Source organism: Bombina bombina, chromosome 2 (assembly GCF_027579735.1).
Source record: "Bombina bombina isolate aBomBom1 chromosome 2, aBomBom1.pri, whole genome shotgun sequence".
NCBI lineage: Eukaryota > Metazoa > Chordata > Amphibia > Anura > Bombinatoridae > Bombina > Bombina bombina.
In genome coordinates, this window is record NC_069500.1 from 1,202,711,650 (window position 1) to 1,202,735,227 (window position 23,578).

The 23,578-nt window shown below is 36.8% G+C and overlaps 1 protein-coding gene across 2 annotated transcripts in view; it reads right to left on the reverse strand.

The window, feature by feature from the left end:
- Positions 1–23,578, reverse strand: part of SLC7A2 (solute carrier family 7 member 2) — a 189,279-nt gene that overhangs the window by 51,010 nt on the left and 114,691 nt on the right. For both annotated transcript variants that reach the window (XM_053703918.1, XM_053703919.1), the window contains exons 4-5: positions 15,739–15,904; positions 2,856–2,992 (exon numbers count right to left, since the gene is read on the reverse strand). In XM_053703918.1, coding sequence (XP_053559893.1) covers positions 2,856–2,992; positions 15,739–15,904 — 303 coding nt within the window. The remainder of the gene's footprint in view (positions 1–2,855; positions 2,993–15,738; positions 15,905–23,578) is intronic.

The window sequence follows — 23,578 nt, forward strand, 5'->3', positions numbered from 1 at the left end:
CTTGGCGTCGCTTGTGCGGGCGTAACTGGTTGTGACACTTGGGGAGAACTAGATGGCGAAACCTGATTTACTTCTGTCTGAGAATCATTTAATGCCAAATTCTTATAAGTCAAAATATGCCGTTTACAATTCATAGACATATCAGTACAATTGGGACACATTCTTAGAGGGGGTTCCACAATGGCTTCTAAACAAATTGAACAATGAGTTTCCTCAGTGTCAGACATGTTTAACAGGCTAGTAATGAAGCAAGAAAGCTTGGAAAACACTTTATTTAATGAAAAAACAATTTGCAAAAACGGTACTATACCTTTAAGAGAAAAAAAAGGCATACACAAACTGCAAAACAGGTTAAAATTGCTTCAAAAATTCCGAAATTTTAACAGTACACCCACTAAGCTTTAGAAGGATTGCACCACAAGTAACAAAGCAATAGACCCCCAAATGAAAATAACGGATTGATAAGTGTCTAAAACCGGTTAAAACCCCCTAAAGCAGTGTTTTTCAACCAGTGTGCCGTGGCACACTAGTGTGCCGTGAGAGATCCTCAGGTGTGCCACGGCAGACTGACAACAGTGTGACATATTTTTTAAACTTTGCTTGTTTTTTACTCCCAGTGCAGGGGTAGTTTGTAGGAGGCATGGCATAACAGCACAATACATACAGTATGTGTGTGTTTGTGTGTATGTGTATATATATATGCTGTATTAGGCTACAATGTGTGATTTTTTTAACATTTTGGGATGGTGGTGTGCCACAGGATTTTTTAATGTAAAAAAGTGTGCCACGGCAAAAAAAAGGTTAAAAATCACTGCCCTAAAGCACCTTGCCACAGCTCTGCTGTGGCCCTACCTGCCCTTAGGAAGCGATAATATGGGGTTTAAAGCTTCAATTAGTCCCTCAGAAGACTCTCAGGACCTCAGGAGAAGTTGCTGGGGCCTACACAAAACTAACAAACCCTGCCCGAAAGCCATGTGGGTTATAAACAACCCCAAAGAACCCTCAAGCAAATGTCCCATAAAACAGAAAACGTTACTCCCAGACACAAAAACGTTTGTCCCAAATTCACATAACAAACTGAGTGCCCACAAAAAATTAACCCTTTATGCAAGCTAGTAAAAACCTCTGATAACACTAGGATTACTGCTTACCCTTCCCCTAATGGGGACACTGTCAGCCTTTCTGAGTTAACACAGTCTCTGCAGAAAATATGACTGAACATACCTCATTGCTGTAAAGCAAGAAACCGTTCCTCACACTGAAGTTTTCCTGTACTCCTCAGCTTCTGTGGGAACAGCAGTGGACCTTAGTTACAAATGCTAAGATCATCATCCTCCAGGCAGAAATCTTCACCTATGTCCTGCCTGAGAGTAAATAGTACAACACCGGTACCATTTAAAAATAACAAACACTTGATTGAAGATAAAATAAAACTAACAGTTTAACACCTCTTCTCTTTACCCTTCCTGCTTAGAGCCAGCAAAGAGAATGACTGGGGGGTGGAGTTAAGGGGGAGCTATATAGACAGCTCTGCTGTGGTGCTCTCTTTGCTACTTCCTGTCAGGAAGGACAATATCCCACAAGTTAGGATGAATCCGTGGACTCGGTACATCTTGTTGAGTAGGTCCGCTACTGATTTTAACAGCTTAACACAAATATTTACATATACATTTTGTATTATTAAATTATTTTTACTAACTCTTCTATAGGCACAATATATAGCTGTTAATGTGTATTAGTTTAGTCTCTTAGAGATCCTATTGTAATTCAACACTTGGAGCTTATTATTGTGGACCCTGATATAGATCTAAATCCCACCTAAGGTTAATACCTGCCGGTTCCTTAGTTCCTAACTTAAAGAACCATTGGACTTCTTTACTTAATTTCTTAAAGTGATCTCCTCCTCTTTTGTCAAAATGGTACTAAATCAATTTCTTGAAACAGGGCACTGTTACCTTCTCTATATTTGCTAAAGTGTATCTTTAAGATATCTGCTGGCACACCCTGTGTATTGTTGTTTGCACACTTTACTTTTTATAAGATATTTAACAAATCAACAATCCAATCTGTATTGTAATCTTTAGGCATTGTTGATCGTAGTGGAGTTAAAATCTTTCCCTACTTTTGCGTATATAAAAATACATTACATTTACCACACCTAAAAAAGCCTTTTTTATTAAGTATATAAAATATGTTTATATAAATAATTTACAATTTTAGATCATATTGTTGGGGCTTTTTTAGAAATACATTTACATCCTTTACTTAGAATCTGATCCAATATTGGATCTGATTTTAAAATGTTCATATTGCGTTTCACAATATTAGTGTTAAACTGGTTGCTGAACGGAGTTTAGGAGCATGCAGGAGTCTTTAGCATTTTATGGCATCAGTGATTGCAATCATATATAACAATGCTATAAACATTGTTGCAAACACTGCTGCCAGATGGATAAAGGATACGTGCACATTACTGAGTTCACATAGGCTTCCTCTTTAACAAAAGGTAAACAAGGAAATATAGTAGAATATTTCAAGTGGTTTATATAATGACATTAAAAGGGCCACGTGGTGGGTAAAAAAATGATATATGAATAACGTGAGTGAAATCTACATTCTATAATTATTCAAAATGAAGTACCACAAATGAATAAGCAGAAATAATATCAACGTAAAAGCCATATTCAATAGTAGCACATGTGTAAATGCAATCAATAATTATTATATATTTAGTAGGGCTCATTTGCAGATAGATTTCTGCCATGGTCAATGCTTCAGTTTCTTTTTGCTTCCTTCAATACATCCAGCACGTCTTTGCTCTTCTATTTAAAGATACTATGAATACCAGTTCTTACCGGTTGTAGCAATGCAATCAAATCCTACAAAGGCGTAAAAGCAGGTTGCTGCTCCTGCCAGCATCCCTGTCAGTCCATATGGCATAAAACCTCCAACGCCGTACAAACTTGTCACGTTATCATAAGAGACATGATTACTGGGAAAAAAGAAATAAACATGTTTAAAATAACAATAAAGTAATTGATTCTTCATTGCATGCAAACAATCACATTTTTAAAATGATTCACATCTTTTTTTTTTATTGTATACAAATATGTATCTCTGTGCTGAAAAAAAAACTACGATTTCAGTGCTTGTAAAAAAGAAGGGATTTTGTACCTTTTTATTGTTTTTCGCAATACACAAGATATATAATTTTTTTGTGCAGGTGTCTAAATATATAAAATACATACAAAGATGGGAAAAATATCATTGTGGTCTACTAATTATAGAGAAAAGGTCATTAGTCCACACAGTAATATAGGAAAAGTCCAAATTCTTACTTATTTGCTACAATTTCTTACTATCCCAGAACTAGTAGCCTTGTGCAAATGTTTAGCTCTGTACGCACACATGCATACACACAACACATACAAACTAAACTGAGGCAAATATGTATCTATATAAATAGCACATAGTTTAGTATGCAACACCAAACTATGCCTGAAAACACATCACAAGTGTATCTCTGCAAATACACTGAGATGTGAGGAATATCCTGGACCTCAAAAAGATCTATATGTTGATAAGTACACCAGTTGTTTGAACAATTAGACGTGAATACTATATGGACAAATCTTGGAATTTTAATTGTGCAACAAATGTTCACCTTGACATTCATTCGAACAAATGTTAACATTTGAACATTGATTAGAACATTTAAAGGGACACTCAAGTCAAAATTAAACTTCATGATTCAGATAGAGCAGTAATTTTAAACAACTTTCCAATTTACTTCCATTAACAAAATGTGCACAGTCTTTTAATATTTACACTTTTTGAGTCACCAGCTCCTACTGAGCATGTGCAAGAATTCACAGAACATACATATATGCATTTGTGATTGGCGGATGGCTGTCACATGATACAGGGGGAGTGGAAATAGACATAACTTTGCAATTTTTTTTTTTTTAAATATACTACTCATTTGAAGTTCAGACTAGGTGCTATTGCATTGTCTTTTTATCATTCATTTGTTATTTGTTAATTATGCAAATCTACTGTATTGACTGGTCCTTTAAATATTACATTTAAATATTGTTCCTTATAAATTTACATAGAACTTCTATTTAATAGAAATATTAATTCACCCTTAATTTGTAGACATCAATACAGTCTATAATGACCATTAATGAAAACGTATGTTTAAATGGTTAAAATAGTGCAGCTTTATATGCATGAACAACATTATTTTAGTTTAATGTCCAATTGATAATGTAAAATAAAAAAATACTGTTTATTTTAAGGAGCTCAGCTAAGGAATGTGGTACATAGCTACACAATCCCTTAACGGTCATTAAGGGGTTAAGGGACATGAAACCCAAAATGTTTCTTTCATAAAACAGAGCATACAATTGTTATCAACTTTCCAATTTACTTCTTTTATCTAATTTGCTTCATTTTCTTGGTATCCTTTGTTGAAGGAACAGCAACGCACTTTTGGGAGCCAGCTGAACACATTAGGTAAGCCAATGAGAAGAGGAATATATGTGCAGCCATCAATCAGCAGCTAGCTCCCAGTAATGCATTGTTGCTCCTGCACCTACGTAAGTATGCTTTTCTACAAAGGACAACAAACAAAAGATACTTGCGCTCATATTGCAAGTTGAAAGTAAACGCGACAGCATGAGCACAAACTAAATTTGTGCTTGTGTGGTCAAGTTTACTTTTAACTTGTAATATGAACACAAATTAGCGGAGGCACAATATTTCAATATCGTGCATGCTAACATTAGCGAGTTAATTAAACAGGAATCAAATATTCAAGGTAGAATGAGAGATGGATTACAATAGTAATGTAGAGGAAAAAAAACATAATTTATGTAAGAACTTACCTGATAAATTAATTTCTTTCATATTGGCAAGAGTTCATGAGCTAGTGACGTATGGGATATACAATCCTACCAGGAGGGGCAAAGTTTCCCAAACCTCAAAATGCCTATAAATAGACCCCTCACCACACCCACAATTCAGTTTAACGAATAGTCAAGTAGTGGTGTGATAAAATAAGGAGTAAAAAAGCATACAAAAAGAGGAACTGGAAATAAAATTGTGCTTTTATACAAAATCATAACCACCAAAAAAAAGGGTTGGCCTCATGGACTCTTACCAATATGAAAGAAATGAATTTAAAAGGTAAGTTCTTACATAAATTATGTTTTATTTCATGTAATTGGCAAGAGTCCATGAGCTAGTGACGTGTGGGATAGAAATAACAAAGATGTGGAAGACTACAGAAGAGTCACTAGAAAGGGAGGGATAAAATAAAAACAGCTATTTCCGCTGAAAAATTAAATCCACAAAAAAATAAGTCTCTCATAAATTTCACATAAATTTCACGAAGAAAACTTAAATCATAAGCAGAAGAATCAAACTGAGACAGCTGCCTGAAGAACTTTTCTACCAAAGACTGCTTCAGAAGAAGCAAATACATCAAAATGGGAAAATTTAGTAAATGTATGCAAAGAAGACCAAATCTGATCAACCAAAGCTTCATTCTTAAAAGCCCAAGAAGTGGCGACTGATCTAGTAGAATGAGCTGTAATTCTCTGAGACGGAGACTGTCCTGCCTCCAAATAAGCCTTGTGAATCAAAAGTTTTAACCAAGATGCCAAAGAAATGGCAGAGGCTTTCTGACCTTTCCTAGGACCAGAAAAAAACAACAAATAGACTAGAAGTCTTCCTGAAATCTTTAGTAGCTTCAACAAAATATTTCAAAGCTTTTACAACATCCAAAGAATGTAAAGATCTTTCAAGAGTATTCTTAGGAATAGGACACAAGGAAGGAACAACAATTTCCCTACTAATGCTGTTAGAATTCACAACCTTAGGAAGAAATTTAAACGAAGTCCTGATGGAAAATCAGAAAAGGAGACTCACAAGAAAGAGCAGACAATTCAGAAACTCTTCTAGCTGAAGAGATAGCCAAAAGGAACAACACTTTCCAAGAAAGTAGTTTAATATCCAAAGAATGCATAGGCTCAAAAGGAGAAGCCTGCAAAGCCTTCAAAACCAAATTAAGACTCCAAGGAGGAGAGATTGATTTAACAACAGGCTTGATACGAACCAAAGCCTGAACAAAACAGTGAATATCAGGAAGTTTAGCAATCTTTCTATGAAATAAAACAGAAAGAGCAGAGATTTGTCCCTTTAAAAGTACTTGCAGACAAACCTTTATCCTGAAGAAACTGTAAAATTCTAGGAATTCTAAAACAATGCCAAGAGGATTTATGAGAAAAACACCATGAAATATAGGTTTTCCAAACCCGATAATAAATCTTCCTTGAAACAGACTTACGAACCTGTAGCATAGTATTAATCACTGAGTCAGAGAAACTTCTATGACTAAGCACTAAGCGTTCAATTTCCATACCTTCAAATTTAGCGATTTGAGATCCTGATGGAAAAACGGCCCTTGAGACAGGTCTGGCCTTAAAGGAAGTGGCCAGGGTTGGCAACTGGACATCCGGACAAGATCCGCATACGAAAACCTGTGAGGCCATGCTGGTGCTTTCAGAGACACATGTGATTGTTCCATTATGATCTTGGACATCACCCTTGGAATAAGAACTGGAGGCGGAAAAATGTAAGCAGGTTGGTAAAACCAAGGAACTGCTAACGCATCCACCATCTCCGCCTGAGGATCCCTGGACCTGGAAAGGTACCTGAGAAGCTTCTTGTTTAGATGGGAAGCCATCAGATCTATTTCGGGAAAACCCCACATCTGTACAATCTGTCAAAATACATCTGGTTGGAGAGACCACTCCCCTGGATGTAAAGACTGATGACCGAGATAATTTGCTTCCCAATTGTCTACACCTGGGATATGTATCGCAGAAATTAGACAGGAGTTGGATTCCGCCAAAGAAAGTATCCAAGATACTTCTTTCATCGCTAAAGGACTGCAAGTCCCACCCTGATGATTGACATATGCCACAGTTATGATATTGTCTGTCTGAAAATGAATGAATGATTCTCTCTTTAATAGAGGCCAAGCCTGAAGAGTCCTGAAAAACATAATTTATGCTTACCTGATAAATTTATTTCTCTTGTAGTGTATCCAGTCCACGGATCATCCATTACTTATGGGATATTCTCCTTCCCAACAGGAAGTTGCAAGAGGATCACACCAGCAGAGCTGCTATATAGCTCCTCCCCTAACTGCCATATCCAGTCATTCGACCGAAACAAACAGAGAAAGGAGAAACAATAGGGTGCAGTGGTGACTGTAGTTTAATAAAATTTTAGACCTGCCTTAAAATGACAGGGCAGGCCGTGGACTGGATACACTACAAGAGAAATAAATTTATCAGGTAAGCATAAATTATGTTTTCTCTTGTTAAGTGTATCCAGTCCACGGATCATCCATTACTTATGGGATACCAATACCAAAGCTAAAGTACACAGAAAATGGGAGGGACAAGGCAGGGATTAAGCGGAAGGAACTACTGCCTGAAGAACCTTTCTCCCAAAACAAGCCTCCGAAGAAGCAAAAGTATCAAATTTGTAAAATTTTGAAAAAGTGTGAAGCGAAGACCAAGTCGCGGCCTTGCAAATCTGTTCAACAGAGGCCTCATTTTTAAAGGCCCATGAGGAAGCCACAGCTCTAGTAGAATGAGCTGTAATTCTTTCAGGGCGCTGCTGTCCAGCAGTCTCATAGGCTAGGCGTATAAAACTCCGAAGCCAAAAGGAAAGAGAGGTTGCCGAAGCTTTTTGACCTCTCCTCTGTCCAGAATAAATGACAAACAGGAAAGATGTTTGACGAAAATCTTTAGTAGCTTGTAAGTAAAACTTCAAGGCACGGACTACGTCCAGATTATGTAAAAGACGTTCTTTCTTTGAAGAAGGATTAGGACACAATGATGGAACAACAATCTCTTGATTGATATTCTTGTTAGAAACCACCTTAGGTAAAAACCCAGGTTTGGTACGCAGAACTACCTTATCTGCATGAAAAATCAGATAAGGAGAATCACATTGTAAGGCAGATAGCTCAGAGACTCTCCGAGCCGAGGAAATAGCCATCAAAAAAGAACTTTCCAAGATAAAAGCTTAATATCAATGGAATGAAGGGGTTCAAACGGAACTCCTTGAAGAACTTTAAGAACCAAGTTTAAGATCCATGGGGGAGCAACAGATTTAAACACAGGCTTAATTCTAACCAAAGCCTGACAAAATGCCTGGACGTCTGGAACTTCTGCCAGACGCTTGTGCAAAAGAATAGACAGAGCAGAAATCTGTCCCTTTAAGGAACTAGCTGATAATCCTTTGTCCAACCCTCTTGGAGAAAGGATAATATCCTAGGAATCCTAACCTTACTCCATGAGTAATTCTTGGATTCACACCAGTAAAGATATGTTATCTTGTGATAGATTTTCCTGGTAACAGGCTTTCGTGCCTGTATTAAGGTATCAGTGACTGACTCGGAGAAGCCACGCTTTGATAGAATCAAGCGTTCAATCTCCATGCAGTCAGTCTCAGATAAATTAGATTTGGATGATTGAAAGGACCTTGTATTATAAGGTCCTGTCTCAGAGGCAGAGTACATGGTGGAAAGGATGACATGTCCACTAGGTCTGCATACCAGGTCCTGCGTGGCCACGCAGGCGCTATTAGAATCACCGATGCTCTCTCCTGTTTGATTTTGTCAATCAGTCGAGGGAGCAGAGGAAACGGTGGAAACACATAAGCCAGGTTGAGGAACCAAGGCGCTGCTAGAGCATCTATCAGCGTCGCTTCTGGGTCCCTGGACCTGGATCCGTAACAAGGAAGCTTGGCGTTCTGGCGATACGCCATGAGATCCAACTCTGGTTTGCCCCAACAATGAATCAACTGAGCAAACACCTCCGGATGGAGTTCCCACTCCCCCGGGTGAAAAGTCAGACGACTTAGAAAATCCGCCTCCCAGTTCTCCACGCCTGGGATATGGATTGCTGACAGGTGGCAAGAGTGAGTCTCTGCCCAGCGAATTATTTTTGAGACTTCTATCATCACTAGGGAACTCCTGGTTCCCCCTTGATGGTTGATGTAAGCCACAGTCGTGATATTGTCCAACTGAAATCTGATGAACCTCAGTGTTGCTAACTGAGGCCAAGCCAGAAGAGCACTGAATATTGCTCTTAACTCCAGAATATTTATTGGAAGGAGTTTCTCTTCCTGAGTCCACGATCCCTGAGCCTTCAGAGAGTTCCAGACTGCACCCCAACCTAGAAGGCTGGCATCTTCCAATCTGACCTGCGAAAGGTCATACCCTTGGACAGGTGGACCCGAGACAACCAACAGAGAAGAGAATCTCTGGTCTCTAGATCCAGATTTAGCAGAGGGGACAAATCTGTGTAATCCCCATTCCACTGACTTAGCATGCATAATTGCAGCGGTCTGAGATGTAGGCGCGCAAATGGCACTATGTCCATTGCCGCTACCATTAAGCCGATCACCTCCATACACTGAGCCACCAAAGGGCGCGGCATGGAATGAAGAGTACGGCAAGCATTTAGAAGCTTTGATAACCTGGACACCGTCAGGTAAATTTTCATCTCTACAGAATCTATAAGAGTCCCTAAGAAGGAGACTCTTGTGAGTGGGGATAGAGAACTCTTTTCCTCGTTCACTTTCCACCCGTGCAATCTCAGAAATGGCAGAACTATCTCTGTATGAGACTTGGCAATTTGAAGGCTTGACGCCTGTATCAGGATGTCGTCTAGATACGGAGCCACCACTATGCCTCGCGGTCTTAGAACCGCCAGAAGTGAGCCCAGAACCTTTTAAACATAATGAACAAGTATCCTCAGTTTCAGACATGTTTGTACAGACTAGCAATGAGACTAGCAAGCTTGGAAAACACTTTAAAGCAAGTTAACAAGCAATATAAAAAACGTTACTGTGCCTTTAAGAGAAACAAATTTTGACAAAATTTGAAATAACAGTGAAAAAAGGCAGTTACACTAACAAAATTTCTACAGTGTATGTAACAAGTCAGCAGAGCATTGCACCCACTTGCAAATGGATGATTAACCCCTTAATGCGATAAACAGATCAAAAAAACGACATAGACGTTTTTTAACAGACACAACAAAACTGCCACAGCTGAGCTGTGGATTACCTTCCCTATAAACGATTTTGGAAGTCTTTTTAGCCCTTTAGAGATGTCTTGTAGTATTCATGGGACTGCTGAGGGAATCTGGATGATTCATTTTGTAATTTTAACTGCGCAAAAAAGTGCTAAAATTGGCCCCTCCCACTCAATTACAACAGTGGGAAGCCTCAGTTAACTGTTTCTATGCAGAAAATAAGTCAGCCATGTGGAAAAAATGATGCCCCAATAAGTTTTATCACCAATGTACCCCAAAAAACGATTAAACATGCCAGCAAATGTTTTAAACATCCTTTTTTAAAGAGTATGTATCTCTATTGATAAGCCTGATACCAGTCGCTTCTACTGCATTTAAGGCTTTACTACATTACTTCAGTATTAGCAGCATTTTCTTAGTCAAATTCCATTCCTTAGAAAATTATTTTACTGCACATACATTAATAAGCCTGATACCAGTCGTTTTCGCTGCATTTAAGGCTTTACTTACATTACTTCGGTATCAGCAGTATTTTCTTAGTCAATTCCATTCCTTAGAAAATTATTTTACTGCACATACCTTAGTTGCAGGAGACCCCGCATGCCATTCCCTTTCTGAAGTTACCCCACTCCTCAGAATGTGTGAGAACAGCCAGTGGATCTTAGTTACTTCTGCTAAGATCATAGAAAACGGAGGCAGATTCTTCTTCCAAATACTGCCTGAGAAAAAACAGCACACTCCTCTCACGACCTCCATCTATGTTGAGGGTTGCAAGAGAATGACTGGATATGGCAGTTAGGGGAGGAGCTATATAGCAGCTCTGCTGGGGTGATCCTCTTGCAACTTCCTGTTGGGAAGGAGAATATCCCATAAGTAATGGATGATCCGTGGACTGGATACACTTAACAAGAGAAATAGCACAGAGTTCTAAAATATTGATTGGTAACCTTGCCTCTTGAGGATTCCAAACTCCTTGTGCTGTCAGAGACCCCCAGACAGCTCCCTGTGAGACTTGCATCTGTTTAAATCGCAGTCCAGGAAGGACGAACAAAAGTGGCCCCTTCAATTATCAGAGATAGTTGAATGTTGGGATTTAAGTATATCAATTGTGATATCCGAGTATAATCCCTACACCATTGATTCAGCATGCAAAGCTGCAGAGGTCTCATATGAAAACGAGCAAAGGGGATCGTGTCCGATGCTGCAGTCATGAGACCTAAAACGTCCATGCACATAGCAACTGAAGGGAATTATCGAGACTAAAGGTTTCGACAGGCAGAAACCAATTTCATTTGTCTCTTGTCTGTTAAGGACAGAGTCATGGAGACTGAATCTATCTGGAAACCTAAAAAGGTGACCCTTGTCTGAGGAATCAAGAAACTCTTTGGTAAATTGATCTTCCAACCATGTTTTTAAAGAAACAACACAAGTTGATTCATGTGAGATTCTGCTAAATGAAAAGATTGAGCCAGTACCAAGATATAGTCCAAATAAGGAAACAATGCAATACCCTGCTCTCTGATTACAGATAGAAGGGCACCGAGAACCTTCGAAAAGATTCTTGGAGCTGTTGCTAGGCATATGGAAGATCAACAAATTGGTAATGCTTGTCTAGAAAAGAGAATCTCAGAAACCGATAGTGGTCTGGATGAATCGGAATGTGAAGATACGCATCCTGTAAGTCTATTGAGAACATGTAATGACATTGCTGAACAAAAGGCAGAATAGTCCTTATAGTCACCATCTTGAAAGTTAGGACCCTTACAAATTGATTAAAAAACTTCAGATCCAGAACTGGTCTGAAAGAATTTTCCTTCTTCAGGACAATGAATAGATTTGAATAAAAACCCAGACCCTGTTCCAGAAGTAGAACTGGTACAATTACCCCTGAAAGCTCTAGATCTGAAACACACTTCAGAAAGGCCTGAGCTTTCACAGGATTTGTTGGAATATGAGAGAGAGAAAATCTTATTCTGAAACCTATTCGATACCCCTGAGAGACAATATTCCGAATCCAATGATTCTGAACAGAACCTGCCCAAACGTCTTGAAATAATTTCAATCTGCCCCCCACTAGCAGAACTGGATTGAGGGCCGCACCTTCATGCAGTCTTGGGGGCTGGCTTTGGTTTCTTATAAGGCTTGGATTTATTCCAACTCGAAGATGTTTTCTGTTCTCTATTCTGACGAAAGGAACAAAACTGATTAGAAGCTTTAGATTTACCCTTAGACTTTTTATCTTGGGGCAACAAAAAAAAAGAAACTCCCTTCACCCCAGTAATAGTGGAAATAATAGAATCCAACTGGGAACCAAAAAAATTATTACCCTGGAATGATAGCGATAGTAACCTAGATTTAGATACCATGTCAGCATTCCATGATTTGAGCCATAAAGCTCTTATAGCTAAAATAGCCAAAGACATAGATTTAACATCAATCTTGATGATATAAAAAATAGCATCACGGATAAAATGATTAGCATGTTGAAGCAAATGAACAATGCTATGCAAATCAGAATCTTTTTCCCAATGTGCTTAGCTATCCAACCAAAAAGTTGATGCAGCCACAACATCAGCCAAAAAAATGTCAGGTCTAATAATATAGCCAGAATGTAAATAAGCTTTCCTTAGATAAGATTCAATTTTCCTATCTAAAGGATCCTTAAAAGAGGTACTATCTTCCATAGGAATGGTAGTACGCTTAGCAAGAGTAGAAATAGCCCCATCAACCTTAGGGACTTTTTCCCAAAACTCTAACTTAGCTACTGGCAAAGGATAAGACTTTTTAAAACCTTGAAGAAGGAACAAAAGAAGGCTTAGACCATTCCTTAGCAATCAGGAGTAATCACAGGAGGTTTATAGACAGAATTTAAACATTTACTAGATTTATTATCTAGAGGTCCAGACTCCTCAATATCCAAAGTAATCGACACTTCTTTTAACAAAGAACGAATATACTCAATGTTAAAAAGATAAGTTGATTTATCAGTGTCAATGTCTGAAGTAGGATCTTCCGTATCAGAGAGATCCTCATCAGAAGTGGATATATCAGTATGTTGTCGGTCATTACAAATTTCATCAGTAATATGAGAAGTTTTAAGACCTTTTACATTTATTTGAAGGTGGTATAGAAGCCATAGCCTTCTGTATCGCATCAGCAATATCATTTTTCATATCAAAATGGATATCATGTACTTTAGATGTTGAAGGAACAACAGATACTGTACTAGCACTAATAGAAACCTTTTCTGCATGCAAAAGCTTATCATGACAACGGTTACATACTACAGCTGGAGATATAATCTCCACTAGCTTACAACAGGTTCACTTAGCTTTGGTAGAACTGTGTTCAGGCAGCATGGTTCCTACAGCAGCTTCTGAGACAGGATCAGATTGAGACATCTTGTAAAATGGAAAAGAAAAAAATAACATTTAAACAGAAATATCTTATTTCCACATATAGCAGTTTTAGGAAAGGGAAAAAATGCAAATGCTAAAATTGACAAAAAAGCAAATAGCATAGCCCTCTGAGCATAAAGAAAGCAAGGAGCATATAGGAAGTGGGGTAAAATAAAATTATTTTTTTTTGGCGCCAAGTATGACGCACAACATAAAAGGAAGTTTTAAAAAAAAATTTGGCGCCAACAAACATCCGGAAATGACGCAACTCGCGTCATAACAAACACAATTTTAGAGCCAAACAACCTTGCGTCAACTAAGACGCAGGAAATGATGAACTTGCGTTATTACCGATGCACATCCCTCCAAAAAATTCTTGCGCAAAGTATGACGCAATAAATAACAGAATTTTGAACCCTCGAGAGACTAATTTGCCTGCAAGTTTTTCAAAAGAAAAAACAAGTCACATTGGAAAAAAGACTATACCCCAGGTAAGACAAACTTCCTAAAACATGATTCCCATAACGAAACTGCCAGACTGCAAAGGGAAATATACATAGACCTGACTCATGGAAAATGTAATTAAAATACATATATTTAAAACTTTATATTAATACATAAAGCACCAAACCATAGCGGAGAGTGTCTTAAATAATGATACATACTTACCGAAAGACACCCATCCACATATAGCTGATAGCCAAACCAGTATTGAAAACTATCAGCAGTGGTAATGGTATATAAGAGTATATCGTCGATCTGAAAAGGGAAGTAGGAGATGAATTCCTATGACCGATAACAGAGAACCCTTGAAAAGATGCTCTCTTCACATCCCTCTGACAAACACTGTACTCTGAGAGGAATTGGGCTTCACAATGTTTAGAAGCGCTTATCATAGAAAAAAATCATAAAAATCAAGCAAACACTTACTTCACCACCTCCATAGGAGGCACAAAGTTTGTCAAACTCAACTGTGGGTGTGGTGAGGGGTGTATTTATAGGCATTTTGAGGTTTGGGAAACTTTGCCCCTCCTGGTAGGATTGTATATCCCATACGTCACTAGCTCATGGACTCTTGCCAATTACATGAAAGAAAAGGCTGTTTCATGACGCTTGTTTTTGGGCCTTTGAAAAATAATACTTCTATACTAAAAAAGGATATTAAAAAGGACCCCTTGATATATTAGAATTACATAATTAACAAAATGAATAATAAAAAGTGCAATAGCACTGAAAAAATGCTGAAAACTTCTGAAAAATGCCATATAATTTTTCCATCCCCCTGTATCATGCGACAGCCATCAGCCAATTACAAAATACATATGTGTGCATTTAAAAAGATTGGGCACATTTTGACAATAGAAGAGAAGTGGAAAGTTTATTGTTTTTTTTTAAATTACATGCTCTAGTTAAAATAATGAAAGTTTAACTTTGACTGTAGTGCTCCTTTAAAGTAATTTTTGTTGCATCCAAGTGACTGTACAGAGGCTTTTGAGGTGGAAGTCATTCTTATCAGCCAGTAAGCAATCAGTCCCTAGGATTCAGTTGTACACACTTCCTGTTATTTTTAAAATAAAAACCAACAGCTTTTGTTAACAATTTCATGTAAAATATTTGTAACATTCACATGCATGAGAGAGGCAAAGGATTGAAAGATTCTTCCATCTATTGACAGACTGCTTCTATATGTCATTTTGCTTAAATCAGATTTTCCTATAATTTTGAGCAATTTTGATCTCTGCTTTTCAACATTCGGAAGCGTGTTTACAATATCAAAGGGAAAGTCAGGAGGTGTATTGCAGACAGGAGAAGACTCCAGATTATCTCTATTGCAATGCACAACTGCTGAAAAAGTATTATGTAAACAATACAGCATGTAACAAAAACTTAGAACTCTGATCTAAAAAAAATATATTTTGTGATTGCTATGAAATATGTACCACAAGTAGCTCTCTGACCAAGTGCAGGGTTTGAAGAATGAGGGTGCATAAGGTATATCATACACAGTAAAAGCTGTCACTGACACAGGCATAACTTTTACTAGATGAATACATCTGTATTGCAAAAATACAATAGTGAAATGCATTCATATGAATGTCAGTTGTAAACGTTATTTCCCTTTAAGACAATACTGCATAAACAAACATGGATATGGCAATAATAATATAGTAAAAAATAAATCAATAGAAAAACTGGGAGTAAAAAATATAATTTACTCTGCTGGGGCGGAGATGTTTTGAAGAAAGGATTCTGTTATCTTCCAGTTTTGCAGATCTCCCTTGACAAATCCGGCAATCATCACAAACAGGAGCACCAGAACATTTACTGCTGTAAATACCTTGTTTACCCAGGCAGATTCTTTAACGCCAAATGACAGAAGACCTAGTATATACAAAACAAAAGTGTTAATTTCAGTGTTTAATTTTTTTAAATATATATATATATATATATATATATATATATATATATATACATACACACGTACACATACACATATACTTATACACACACACATATACATATTCAGGGCTTGCTATCTCATAAGTAAATATATCAAGCATTGTAAATAACTAAGTACCGGCATCTTTATTTTTTAATTAATAAACTCTGTGTGTGTGTTATATCTATATCTATCTATCTATCTATCTATCTATATATATATATATATATATATATATATATATATATATACACATACACACATACATATACATATATATATATATATATATATATATATATATATATATATACATACATACATACACACACACACATACATATACTGTGTATATATATATATATATATATACACATACACACACACACACACACACAGCTATATACACACATACATACACACACAAACACTGGATTTGTATACAAAAGACTTGCATTCATCAATTGTTCTTGTGAAAGTCCAAACACACTAAAATCTGTGCAAATCCAGAAAAATAAATTGTCAGATTCTGCAACCCATCAGTATCTGTTTTCTCTTTTTTTTTTTATATAACTATCTCTTCATTCTAAACGTATTAACCTCTGAGCAGTTAATCAAGTAGTGTATATAAAAATTAAACATGAAAACAGTAACTTTTAAATATTTGTACAATCCACAAAACAAATTAAATGTCATAGAACAATCTGAAAAATAACACCTCTATAGCACTAAACAGATTCAATAATAAAAAAGTAATATAATTCTATCAATCTTTATTATGGTAGCATTATAACCTAATAATGTTGCCACTACTACTACAATAATAATAATAATACAAATAATAGTTTAATAATGTTTCAGCTAAATTACTATATTGTATTACTGTTATTTTTATTTTTATTGTAAAAAACATAAATTATGCTTACCAGATAATTTCCTTTCCTTCTGTAGGAGGAGAGTCCACGCCTTCATTCCTTACTTGTGGGAAATACTGAACCTGGCCACCAGGAGGAGACAAAGACACCCCAGCCAAAGGATTAAATACCTCCCCCACTCCCCTCCTCCCCAGTCATTCTGCCGAGGAAACAAGGAACAGTAGGAGAAATTTCAGGGTATAAATGGTGCCAGAAGAACAAAACAAAAATTTAGGTCCGCCAAACTGAGAAAAGCGGGAGGGGGCCGTGGACTCTCCTCATACAGAAGGAAAGGAAATTATCTGGTAAGCAAAATTTATATTTTCCTTCTTAATAAGAGGAGAGTCCACGGCTTCATTCCTTACTTGTGGGAAACATATACCCAAGCTCTAGAGGACACTGAATGAAACGGGAGGGTAAAAAAAAAGTAGAGGCGGACCATATTCTGAGGGCACCACAGACTGCAAAAACTTTCTCCCAAAAAATGCTTCAGCCGAAGCAAAAACGTCAAACTTGTAAAATTTTGAAAAAGGTATGTAAGGAGGACCAGGTAGCCGCCTTACAAATGTGCTCCATAGAGGCCTCATTCTTGAAGGCCCAAGAGGAAGCCATTGCTCTAGTTGAATGAGCCTTAAAGGGCCACTGTAAGTAAATATTTTCTATGCCTGTTACTAAATAACTACCCCAAATACGCTTTTTATCAATAGCATTTCATGAACATATCTCTACCGTAAGTCAGAAATCTTGTCTGCAAATTTAATTGTTTTCCAAACCCACTCCGTGGGTATCCTTTGCTCTGTACCAATCCGTTTACAATACCTAGGTTTCAAAATGGCGCTTTAAACACAAAGTTATTGGTTTAAGTATTTTGAACATGCAGTGCTGAAAATAGTGGGCAGGATAACGTGACATCATCGGCGAATAAAAGATATAACTTTTAGAACGTTATGAAACTTCGTTTTGGAGAAAATATAGGTCAGTAGGTTTTAATTAATGTTTATTAACTTTAATATGTTAGTTGTTTAGCTTAAAAATTATAACAGAAAGTAATCCTTTAATCCTCTGAGAAGGCTTATGTCCCGCTGTTTCATATGCTAAGCGAATAATGCTCCCCAACCAAAAAGATAAGGAAGTGGACGAGGCTTTCTGCCCCTTAAGCTTCCCAGAATAGACAACAAACAAAGAAGTCTGTCTAAACTCCTTAGTAGCTTGAAGATAGAAATTCAAGGCCCGAAACATCCAAATTATGAAGTAACCGCTCCTTCGAAGAAGGGGGGTTAGGACACAATAAAGGAACAACAATCCCCTGATTGATGTTGTGATCAGAAACAACCTTAGGAAGAAAACCTAACCCAGTACGAAGAACAGCCTTATCAGCATGGAATACTAGGTAAGGGGGCTCACATTGCAAGGCAGCCATCTCAGATACTCTGCATGCCGAGGCAATAGCCAGTAAAAAGAGAACCTTCCAAGATAGTAATTTAAAGGGACACTGAACCCAAATTTTTTCTTTCGTGATTCAGATAGAGCATGACATTTTTTTTTTTATTTTTTTAATTGTTTTATTTATAATCCAAGTCACTGTCCAAAAACAATATCAACCATTTTGAAAACATGGCATAATCAAAAGATACAATAAATTTGACAACATAGTACTATGTTCATTTATACATGTAGTTAAATTTAGGCTAATCATCACATTAATGAACACAAACATTTTATTTTCCTACAATGCTTGGAGTTTTTGATTTTCAGTATAACCCCCCCCCCTTGTTCCCCCCCCCCCATGCGAAGAGAAAACATAACAAAAAAAAAACCAAAAAAAAAAAAAAAACCAAACGAAAACAGAAAAAAAAATTACCATCACTTTCTTCCTCCTGAAGCTTTACCAGTTCCCTAATAGAACAATTTCTGTATTTCTAAAGGGGAAGATTATATAATCTATTTCTGCAGCCGGAAAGATTTTTAAGAAGGCTGCCCATTTATCAAAGAACCTTTTAATGTCTTGTTCATTATTTATATCCTCGTTTCTCTGGTCTAAAATGCATTGTTTTTTCATGCAGTTTTTAATTTCAGTAATGCTTGGCATTGCATGACTTTTCCACTTCTTACAGATTAAATACCTGGTAGCAAGAATAGCGGAGATTATTATTTTTTCATCAGTTTGCTTACCAGGCTCTTCCTTAAGGCAGAGTATTATCTGATATATTGTCAAAGAGACATAGCCTATCTTAAGCACCTTTTTTAGCCAGTATTCGAGCCTAGCCCAGAGATTTTTAATCTTTGGACAATACCAAAACATATGTATTAAATCAGCTGCCTGATACGAACATTTAGGACATTTATTAAACCCTACATTCACACATTTGAAACCTCTCTCGGGGGTAAAATATGCCCCATGAAGGAGCTTAACATGTGCCTCCCTCCAAGTTGCAGAGAGCGTTACTTGTGCAATTTTTTTAATTGACAATTGAATCGTTTTAGACTCAATATTACTCTGAGGGATTGCTGTATTCCAGTAGAGGGCAATCTTTGCCAGTACCGGTTCTCCTTTATTTGTACCCAGAAGATGATAACATGGTGCAATTGACATATGACCATTTCTTGTTAGAGCAAGCCAATCATCGAGTTTACCTAGTCCCCATTCCCAACCAGCTTTCTTAACTAGGTCCTGTGCAAAATGCCTTAATTGCAAATACGCAAAGAAGTCTTTATTGGGCAAATCAAAATCTCTTTTTAATTCCTGGAATGTTTTGATATATTTTCTCTCTTTATCAATTATTTGGTATACCTTGGTTAACCCCCGATTATGCCATTTCCTAAAGACTTCGGAATGCAATCCTGATTGAAAATTAGGGTTACCTATTATAGGCAAAAGACAGGTAGCACTATTATTAATTGAAAGAAAGGTTACTATCTTGTGCCAAGCTTTAAGTGGGTTAAGAATTGTTTTAAATCGTTTAATTTCTGAGGGGATTTCTTTAGGTACTAAGTGTATTAATGCAGATAGAGAATATGGGTAGCAGACACTGGTCTCGAGATAATTATTCAAGACATAGTTATTAGATGAGATCCAGTCTGTTACGACACGAGCCAGAAAGGAGAGGTTATATAGCCTTATGTCTGGTAAGGCAAGACCACCATCCTTTCTTGGTATTGAAAGTTTCATAAGAGATATCTTTGACCTCTTATTCTGCCATAAGAACTGTATAAGTGAAGTATTGATTGAACGTATATCCTTACCTAATAGAATTATTGGTGTATTTTGAAGTATATATAAAAGTTTTGGAAGAAGAGCCATTTTAAAAAGGGCAATCCTTCCAGAAAGTGATATTGGGAGATTTTGCCATAACAAAAGCTTTTCTTTGATCATTTTTACTACTGGGGGTATATTCAATGTATAGAGATCTACGGACCTTGTCGGAATATGAATCCCTAGATATTTAAAAGAATCTTTTACTTGGCGAAAAGGAGTTTTTAATATTGAAGTTTTATTTTTCCTGAGCCACACTATCTCTGATTTTGTCATATTTACTTTGTATCCAGAGAATGTACCAAATTGTTCCAAGATCTGAAAAAGTTTTGGTAAGTTCAGTTTGGTGTTAGCCAAATAAAGCAGCAGATCATCAGCATACAGACCGATTTTTATTTCGCAGTTACGAATTTTTATACCATCCAAATGATGGCGTATTTTAATTGCCAGAGGTTCAATGGAAATATTAAATAAGAGCGGGGAAAGAGGACAGCCCTGCCTTGTTCCTCTACCTAACAAGATAGAGGGGGAAATGTTGTTATTCACTATCAATCTTGTAGATGGGTGTTTATATAGATTTTCGATAATTTCAAGAAAATTACCTCTGATGCCAAATTGTCTTAACGATGTTTTGATATGTTCGTAAAATATTGAATCAAAGGCTTTTTCAGCATCTAAGGAAATAATAGCAAGGTCAGGTATGTCCTCCCCCCCGCTAGTTAAATTAGATAGTACCTCAAAATATTCTGTCACCAATAGGGCTTCCCTAATTTTTGAGGCTGAGTTGCGGTTATTTAGAAAACCTGCTTGATCAGTATGTATAATTTCTGAGAGGGGTCTTTGAAGTCTAGATGCTAGAATTGCAGTAAGAATTTTGTAATCTGAATTTAACAGTGCAATTGGTCTGTAGGATTCCTTGTATTCAGGGTTTTTTCCGCCTTTTAATATCAAAGTTGTGTAAGAATTGGTAAATGAAGAGGGGATCATTTTACCACTAATAAAGAAGCTGTTAAAGAGCGTGCAAAGATGTGGGGTGGCTTCACCAATCAGGATCTTATAGAATTCACTAGGCAAGCCATCTGGACCTGCTGCTTTATTTGAGGCAAGCTTGGATATTACTTTCTCTATTTCTTCTATGGAAATAGGGACATTGAGGCTATCAGCCATTTCTGATGTGACAGTAGGATACGTGATATCTCTCCAAAAGTCATCAGATGTATGCGTATCACTTGTTTTAAATGAATATAATTCCTGGTAATATTCATTAAATGCAGCTAGTATGTCTTCGGCTTTAGAAAGCTGAAGACCTTTATTATACAATTTGTCTATGATTGGTTGTTTTTTCTCATTTTTTATTAATTTGGCCAGCATCTTACCTGATTTATTACCATATTTATATAGCTTAGCCTGCATTTTTAATTCCTTTTGAGTTTCTTGCAGTAAAACAAAAGTATCCCTTTCATTTTTTGCTTTAACGTATTTTGCCCAATTTAAGGGGGTTTTGTCAAGCAGATAATGATTATAAGTGTTAGTTAAACATTGGCATGATTCTCTTTCTCTAGATCGAATTTTCTTATGCAGGGCTGAGCTATATGAAATTATTTCGCCTCTCATTACTGCTTTTGCAGTGTCCCAAAATACTTCAGGGCGGTTTAAATAGTCTTTATTAAAATGTACAAATTCCTTATATCTATTTATAAGCCAGTTCTTGAATTTTACCTCAGTCGTCAGATAGTAGGGAAAAAAGAAACGTGTTGCAGCAGAATACAAATGTGAAAGCTGAAACTCAAGTACAATCGGTGCATGATCTGAAAGAAATATTGGTCCTATATCTGTTTTTACCCCTCTCATCACCATACGTTCATCAATTAGAAAAATGTCGATTCTGGAGAGCGTCTTATGCGCCTTGGAAAGACAGGTAAAATTTTGAGTAGAAGGATTTTGCTGTCTCCAGATATCCCGCAGTGCTAAGTTCTGCATTATTTTTTTAAACATCTTACCCTCTAGATTATCTTTTTTTTGTTTTAACTGTTTGACATTATGTCTTAGCCTATCAATCGGGCATTGTGGTGCCATATTGTAATCTCCTCCCATAATTAAAGAGCCTTCCGTGAAGGATAATAATTTGGTCTGCAAAGTGTTCCAAAATTTTGGATCAAATACATTAGGGCCGTATGTATTACATAATGTATACATCTTCTGGGCAATCTTTATTTTCAGTAGTACATATCTCCCCCCGATGTCAGCCTCAAAATGTGTGACTTCGGTATCAATTTTCTTTCCTATTAGAATTGCTACCCCCCTTTTCCTCTTAACACTAGGTGCAAAATAGATTTCTTTTACCCATGTTGATTTAAGTTTTAAAGATTCTTCAGCTGATAAATGGGTTTCTTGAATAAAACCTATGTCAGTCTGGATCTTTCGCAGGTGATTAAGGATTGCTTTTCTCTTTATAGGGGTAGATATACCACCTACATTCCAAGATACTATTTTACAATTTTTATTCAGCATATTCATTTATACATTAAGAAGGGAGAAAGAGAAGAGAGAAAGAGAGAAAAAAAAATAATAAATAAATAAATAAATAAAAAAAATAAAAAAAAAAATAATAATAATAATAATAATAATAATAAAAAAAAAAAAAATAATAATAATAATTTAAAATTAGACACCTAAATTTTCTCCGCACAGGTGGGGGTTGGGTCCTAGGACTCACGTCTAGAAGAGACACGGTCTTTCCCATAAGCAAAAACCTATAGCTTACACTCAGTCTAATAATCAGATATTCAATATTGCTGTTATTAAGCTTAGGAACCCAGTGTGTTATAGAAGCTCTCAGCCAGTTGAGCTTCTTCAAAGAAGTGTGTGACTTCCCCAACTTTAACCTTTAATTTGTAGGGGTACATTATGGTTGCCTGGTACCCTTTTTGTATCAGTTTGGAACAAATAGGAGCAAGCTCCCTTCTCCTTGCTGCAGTGTCAGCGGAGAAATCTTGAAACATAAGGATTGTAGCGTCTCCAGCCTTAACAGGCTGTTGTTTGCGATAATGCTGGAATAAGGTAAGTTTGTCTTGAAAATTTAATATTCTAGCGATAACAGGCCTAGGCCTAGTTCTATCTTTATTGCCTGAGCGAGGTAGACCAAGTCTGTGCGCTCTCTCCACTGGGATGGGATATAGGGTAGATGGCATCTTTAAAATTGTAGGCAAGGTTTCTGATATAAAATTAACAAGATTGTCATATTGTTGTTCTTCCGGAAGGCCTATAATTCTTATATTATTTCTTCTAGAACGATTTTCTAGATCTTCTAATTTGTTTTGAATTTTCTGTACGTTATTATTTATACCTTCTAGATTAGAACTATGCGTTATTGTTAGATCTTCCAGGTCCGAAACTCTTTGTTCGGCTTCCTGCAGCCTATTGGAGAATTGACGAACCTCTTGTGTCAG